The sequence below is a fragment of the Bubalus bubalis genome, chromosome 2 (genome assembly GCF_019923935.1).
Source record: "Bubalus bubalis isolate 160015118507 breed Murrah chromosome 2, NDDB_SH_1, whole genome shotgun sequence".
In the NCBI taxonomy this organism is placed as follows: Eukaryota; Metazoa; Chordata; class Mammalia; order Artiodactyla; family Bovidae; genus Bubalus; species Bubalus bubalis.
In genome coordinates this window covers 4,486,560-4,494,104 of record NC_059158.1, presented here as the reverse complement: position 1 = coordinate 4,494,104, position 7,545 = coordinate 4,486,560, and the positions used below count along the sequence as shown (strand labels likewise).

The 7,545-nt window shown below is 41.3% G+C and overlaps 1 protein-coding gene across 8 annotated transcripts in view; it reads left to right on the top strand.

Annotated features, from left to right (window-relative positions):
- Positions 1-27: 27 nt before the first annotated feature.
- CAGE1 (cancer antigen 1) overlaps positions 28-7,545 on the top strand; it is a 37,875-nt gene continuing 30,357 nt past the window's right edge. For 6 of the 8 annotated variants that reach the window (XM_025265494.3, XM_025265491.3, XM_006044773.4 and 3 more), the window contains exons 1-2: positions 28-582; positions 4,795-5,315. In XM_025265494.3, coding sequence (XP_025121279.3) covers positions 567-582; positions 4,795-5,315 — 537 coding nt within the window. In that variant the 5' untranslated portion in view covers positions 28-566. The other 2 variants (XM_025265479.3, XM_025265496.3) reach the window with 2 other exon arrangements.

Sequence of the window (7,545 nt, the reverse complement as noted above, 5' to 3'; positions counted from 1 at the left end):
CCCGTGGAGGAGAGTGTGTCAGATCGGCCGGGGCCGCTGGCCCTGAGGGCTCACGCCGTGTGTGCCCCTACCTGTGTGAATGAAGACCTTGAGGCGCCTTTCGCCGGGCCTGCGGGCACGTCTGAGGGGACGTCGGACGGTCCGAGGGCCGGAACTCGGCGGCAGCGGCCGGGCGGACGTCACACAGGGGCGTTCCAGCGTGTCCGCACCTAGGCGGCCAGGCGTTGAAGAAAAAGGTTGAAAGCGTTTTACCCGCGGTAGAGCCCAGTGCGCAGGGAGGAAGCCCGAAATTCTTATTTCGGATCCGAGACTCTATGGACCCTGGAAGTGAGCACACTTTTGCGACCTAAAAAGTTTGTTACGATATTGTGAGGTGGAAGTAGGATGAGTGCTTTTCAGAAGTTAAACTTTGACTGAAAATGAAACTTGAGGATTTTTGCCAATAACCCCAGTGACACCTCTTTTCATTCCTGTCCTAAAACAGCTTAGAAGTATCTCTGGAATATCTATCCAATCACTTGAATAAGTTTTTTTGTTATGAGTAGCAGAAGTCGGGTGAGGACAGAATGAAAGATGAAAAAAGTAAGCCTAAAAAAAACAAAAAAAAGGCAAATTGGTAGATCATACCATAGGAACAGAGTTGTAAAAGTTATCATTGGAAGTTCTGGGTTCGCAGACAAAATTTTGAAGAAATAAGGGCCTAGTAGTTTTTTGTTCTTGGAGAGCAAAAGCATGCTTTAGTCCTCCTCCACCACGGCCCACACAGCATTTATATATATTTGGAAGACAGCAGGAAAAGTGAGTATAAAGTCGGGTCTTTCACCAATCCCGACTAGGCTGCTTGGCTCACTGGCTTGTCATCAAATGATGACAGATTTGGAAAAAACCTCAATGAATTATTAATTTGATAGTTCAATAAAATAACCCAGGAAATTTATTAAATTGTTTTGATAGAAATATATCATTGGGGTGCAGAATTTAGTCAACATGTTCTCTAAACACTGGTTGCTTTACTGAAGGGGATATTGAAAAACCTTAAGTGGATTCTTTTTGTTGTGTTGCTGTTCAGTTGCTAAGTCATGTGTTTGCAACCCCATGGACTCAAGCCCACCAGGCTTCTCTGTCCCTGGGATTATCCAGGCAAGAATACTGGAGTGGGTTGCCATTTCCTTCTCCAGGATTCCTTTTGAGGTCTGTATAATATGTGAGTTCCGACACTAACACGCTTGAAACAATGGTGAAGACTAAGATAGCAAACAAATAATGTGCTGAATTGTGAGATAGAAATTTAAAGACATTGTAGGAATTTTAAAACTAGATGAATGGTAAATAGGAAAGTTTTAGGAAGAGAAGCACCTGCCAGAGCAGATTATTGAAGTTGTAAGACACATGATCTGTTTGCAGGAGAGTAAGCCTGATCTGACTGGAGCAGAAGACTGGGTGGGTAATGTGGGTCCAGGCTACATGAGGCCTAGAAAGTCAAACAGAAGAATTGGATTCAGGGTAATGTGATTGGGCAAGTTTTCTACTCCCATACCCTGACAGACCTGAGGAGGTCATGAGAATGTGGACCAGGATGATGCCACAGTGAGGGAAAGAAAGCATGGGTTATGAAAAACATCTTTAAAGGAGAAAAGGACAGGACCTGGTAACTGACTAGCCCATGGGTGATTAGGTAGAAGGATGTCAAAGACGTCTGGTTTTCAAGCCCAGGTGTCTTAGAGGATAAGCATGGCGAAGGGAAGGGAAGAAAAACTGAAGTGTAATGTTGAGTTTCACTTGGTAATGAGGTGATAGAAAGTATCAAGTACATAGAAACAGTGTTTTGCAGACACTAACAGGTCTCTGATAATAGTAAGTTTGTCTTTTGATAAACAGTTCTCTGATAATAGTAAGTATCTTTTGATTAAGTGAGAGATCCTTTCACCTTCTCAGTCCCAACACTTCTTTTTGTACAAATCAGTATTTACTACCATACAAAGGTAGTAAAGGCAAAGGAGAAATGGAGATATACCCATCTGAATGCAGAGTTCCAAAGAAGAGCAAGGAGAGAGAAGAAAGCCTTCTTAAGTGATCAATGCAAAGAAATAGAGGAAAACAATAGAATAGGAAAGACTAGAGATCTCTTCAAGAAAATTAGAGATACCAAGGGAAAATTTCAGGCAAACATGGGCATGATAAAGGACAGAAATGGTATGGACCTAACAGAACCAGAAAATAGAGGAGGTGGCAAGAATACACAGAAGAACTGTACAAAAAAAGATCTTAATGACCCAGATAACCACCATGGTGTGATACTCACCTAAAGCCAGACATCCTGGAATTTGAAGTCAAGTGGACTTGGGCAAGCATCACTACAAACAAAGCTACTGGAGGTGATGGAATTCCAGCTGAGCTGTTTAAAATCATAAAAGATGATGCTGTGAAAGTGCAGTGAATATGCCAGCAAATTTGGAAAACTCAGCAGTGGCCACAGGACTGGAAAAGGTCAGTTTTCATTCCAGTCCCGAAGAAAGGCAGTGCTAAAGAATGTTAAAATTACTGCACAGTCATACTTGTCTCACATGCTAGCAAAGTAATGCTCATAATTTTCCAAGCTGGGTTTCAATAAACTGAGAACTTTCAGATGTTCAAGCTGGATTTAGAAAAGGCAGAGGAACCAGAGGTCAGATTGCCAACATCAGTTGGGTCATAGAAAAAGCAAGAACATTAAAAAAAGATCTGTTTGACTATGCTAAAACCTTTGTGTGCATCACAACAAGCTGTGCAAAAGAGATGGGAATACCAGACCACCTGACCTGCCTCCTGAGAAACCTGTGTGCAGGTCAAAAAACAACAGTTAGAACCAGACATGGATCAGTGGACTGATTCTAAATTAGGAAAGGAGTACATCAAGGGTGTATATTGTCACCCTGCTTATTTAACTTATATGCAGAGTACATCATGCAAAATGCCAGGGTGGATGAAGCACAAGCTGGAATCAAGATTGCCGGGAGAAGTATCAATAACCTCAGATACACAGATGACACAACGCTTATGGCAGAAAGTGAAGAAGAACTAAAGAGCCTCTTGATGAAAGTGAAAGAGGAGAGTGAAAAAGTTGGCTTAAAACTCAACATTCAGAAAACGAAGATCATGGCATCTGGTCCCATCACTTCATGGCAAACAGATGGGGAAACAATGGAAATAGTGTCAGACCTTATTTTCTTGGGCTCCAAAACCACTGCAGATGGTGACTGCCAGCTATGATATTGAAAGACGCTTCTTGGAAGAAAAGCTATGACAGATCTAGATGGCGTATTAAAAAGCAGAGACATTACTTTTGCCGACAAAGGTCCATCTAGTCAAAGCTATGATTTTTCCAGTAGTCATGCATGGGTGTGAGAGTTGGACCATAAAGATGGCTGAGCATTGAAGAATTGATGCTTTTGAACTGTGGTGTTAGAGAAGACTCTTGAGTCCCCTGGACTGCAAGGAGATCAAACCAGTCAATCCTAAAGGAAATCAGTCTTGAATATTCATTGGAAGGACTGATGCTGATGCTGAAGCTGAAGCTCGAATACTCTGGTCACCTGATGTGAAGAGCTGACTCACTGGAAGGGACCCTGTTGCTGGGCAAGATTGAAGGTGGGAGGAGAAGGGGATGACAGAGGGTGAGATTTTTGGATGGCATCACTGACTTGATGGACACGAGTTTGAGCAGGCTTTGGGAGATGGTGAACGACAGAGAAGCCTGGAATGCTGCAGTCCATGGGGTCACAAAGAATTGGACACACCTGAGCGACTAAACAACAGCAACCATATAAAGTTACTGTGACTTTGTACTGTACTCAGACTAGTTTTTTATTTTTCCAATAACTTTGACAAATGACATTTTAGATATTCCCCCCCTACACACACACACACACACACACAAACACCCAAGCACAGGGCCACCAACTTAAGTATGGGGCTTCCCTCATAGCTCAGTGGTAAAGAATTCGCCTGCAGTGCAGGAGACACAGGAGATGTGGGTTCGATCTCTGGATTGGGAAGATCCCCTGGAGGAGGGCATAGCAACCCAGTCCAGTATTGTCAGGAAAATCCCATGGACAGAGAAGCCTGGTGGGCTACAAAACCATGGGGTCACAAAGAGCTGGACACCACTGACCGACCAAGGAGCAACAGCAGCAGCTTCAGTATAGCAGTTCTCTCTGGATGGGGAAGAGGAAGGAATTTAGATAGAAGGGAAGGGATATTTATTTGAAACACTTCTTTGCATGTTGTCTTTATTTGCTTCTGATTTTTAAAAATATTAAATCTGAATAACTTGTCATATTCAGAAACATAAATAGTATTCTAGAATCCCAGCTGCACTGCTCGCCAGTTGTGTCCCAGCAAGTGACTTAACATCTCTTATGTTTCCATTTCCTTATCTATGAAAACAGGTAATGAGATTGTTGTGAAGTTAAACATGTTTATGTGTGTTTGCTACTACTATACACTGTGTGTTTTATTCTTTTGAAGCAATTTAAAATTAGAGTACAACAAAAGAATTTTGAAGATGCCTTAGAATTTGTTACAATGGTATTTGACAGAAATGAACTATAAGAAGCTTCTTTGTGGTAGTCACTTGGTGACTTTTTCCTTCATGTAAAAAAGTTTGGTTGCAGCTGGTAGCACAAATAAACTTAATGAAAAAGGTTGAACTTATAATTCTTAAAAGACTCCAACAATTTATTTCGTAAGTGTGAATGTAACTTAATGCATAAATTTAATGCTAATTCTTATTTCCATCTTTCTTTTTCTAATAAGATGTCAACATTGGAAATTACTCACAGAATGTACTCACTCAGCCAATTGACACCAGCATTTCTTCCTTGAGACAATTTGAACCCCTTTGCCAATTTCATCAGACAGACTCGTTTAATAATGAAATAGCATTTCAAGATCTGACGGAAAGCTTATCTTACACAAAGGAGCCAGAATTGCAGCATTATGTATGTGATGATGTAGAAGACACCAATATACAAGAAGACTCATTTAAGGAAGAAAACCCGATGGGAACTAGCACTTTCACCCATACAGATCAATTTGCTCTTGAGTGTGTGAGACAGCATTCTAGAAGCCCACCTCTAATCCACTGCAGTGAAGAGACACTGAAATTCATGGAAATGCCACTGGCTAATAGTACTGCCATGGAATCTGCCCTCAATCCTAGTCAGTCTCAAGACTTTTTGTGTGAGGAAGAAGTACACAGTGATGTTGAACAACCATTTTATAAAGAAAATAACTTTAACTTGCTTGATCTGAGAGCTAATTATGAAACAGAGGAGGTAAGACTTTTAATGATTAGTCCATAGAGTATTAAAGGAAGTGTTTTTAAAAAATAAAAAATTACTGCTTATAACCTTAGGCTTTTGGAAGTAGTCCTAAATCATCAGTGTGAGGGACTTTGCTTCTCTGGGGGAACTGCCTTCTGAGATCTTCCTCAATTTAGAAACAGTCCTTTCTAATGAAGTAAAATCCATACTTGGAGATTAGCTGTACCACATGATAATTTCTTTGAGGGTCAGGGTGCTGTCTTCCTTATCCTTTTATGCACCCCAACATCTACATGATGCCTTGAGTATATCAATACTGAGCTTTTATGGCCTTCCCTGGTGGCTCAGACAATAAAGAATCTGCCTGCAATGCAGGAGACTGAGGTTCAATCCCTAGGTTGGGAAGATTCCCTGGAGCAGGGAATGGCTACCCACTCCAGTATTCTTGCCTGGAGAATCCCATGAACAGAGGAGCCTGGTGGGCTACCGTCTGTGAGGTAGCAAAGAGCTGGACACGACTGAGGGACTAACACATTCCCTTTCAAGTTTTTATACTTAGTGAATCATATTGATTGGAACTCAGAAGTTTACAGTAAGGAAAAGGTTGAGAAGAGGAAGAAATGCAGAGATATTAATTAAATTATTTGATAAAAGCTCATGACTTTTCTATTATGTGGAATTTCTACTGATCAGCAAAAAAAATATTTTTCTACCAAAGTGAAAACATGAATTTGTCTTTGAATTGTTAATTCTGGGTATGTAGTATCATAAGACGGAGAAGGCAATGGCACCCCACTCCAGTACTCTTGCCTGGAAAATCCCATGGATGGAGGAGCCTGGCAGGCTTGCAGTCCATGGGGTCGTTAGAGTCGGACATGACTGAGCGACTTCACATTCACTTTACACATTCATGCATTGGAGAAGGAAATGGCAACCCACTCCAGTGTTCTTGCCTGGAGAATCCCAGGGACGGGGAAGCCTGGTGGGCTGCTGTCTATGGGGTCGCACAGAGTCGGGCATGACTGAAGTGACATAGCAAGCAGCAGTATCATAAAAGCACTGAAGATGCCAACAGTATAAAGTCTATATAGTCTCTCAATAAAAAAAAAAAGAATTGGTGTGGGCAAATAGATAACAATCCAAAGGTAGCATAAAGAATATCTTTTCATTGTGAGTTTAGTGAGAAAAGCTATGGCTGTTATATTTCATTTACAAGTAAAGTCAGGATTTTTTTGTTCATTTTATTTGAAAGCAGCATTTAAAAGACAAGTCTACTTACCTGTCTTGAGTTCTGGAAAATAACATTTTAAAAAGCTGCTGAATTAGGATTTCTTAAGATTGTAACTATTTCCATTGCATCTAGCCCTTCAGTCAGTCAGTAAATACTTTGAGGCATCTGTCATGTCTGAAGCCCTGTTCTGTGTGTTGGTTATAGAATGGTTGACAAAACCAGAAACAAAAAGATGTGGGCTCTGTCCTCATGACAAGAACACTCTCATAGAGGAGACAGACATTAATCAAATAATCACATGAGTAAATATGAATTTTCAACTGTGGTAAGTGCTGCAAATAAAAGTTACATATAAAGTGTATATGTTATAAAATTACATATAAACTTGCAGCTGTGGTAAGCACTATAAATAAAGTAAGATCGGAGTCTTCCTGTCCCTGGTCAGGGAGTTTGGGTAAGACTTCCCTGAAGTGTAGTGGTAACTGAGCTCAGCTCTGCAGGATGAATGGGGGTAGTTAGGTGGTGGGCGTAGGGGAGAATTCCACACAGAAGTATTGATAGCAACTAGTGTGAAAACCTTGTGGCTGCAGGGAGCATGGTCCCTTCCTTCATGGATCTGAAGGCAGCTTAGTGTTTCTGGGTTGGAAGGACGTTGTAGAGAATGGAAAGGTAGCGTGGGTTAGATATCAAGATCAGTATCAGAATCTTACAGGCCTCAGTAAGGATGGTTGTCTTTATCCCAGAATGATGAAGAAACGCTATAATATAAGGGTCCAATATCCCTAAATTCTATTTGGAAAGTTATTCAGCCCATCCCTTTAGAGATCTTTTACTAGCATATTCTGTCATGTTCATTTTAGTGTTTCCTACAACTTCCCAGGGCTTCCCTGGTGGCTCAGATGGTAAAGTGTCTGCCTGCAGTGCCGGAGACCTGGGTTTGATGCCTGGGTCAGGAAGATCTCCTGGAGAAGGAAATGGCAACCCACTCCAGTATTCTTGCCTGGAAAATTC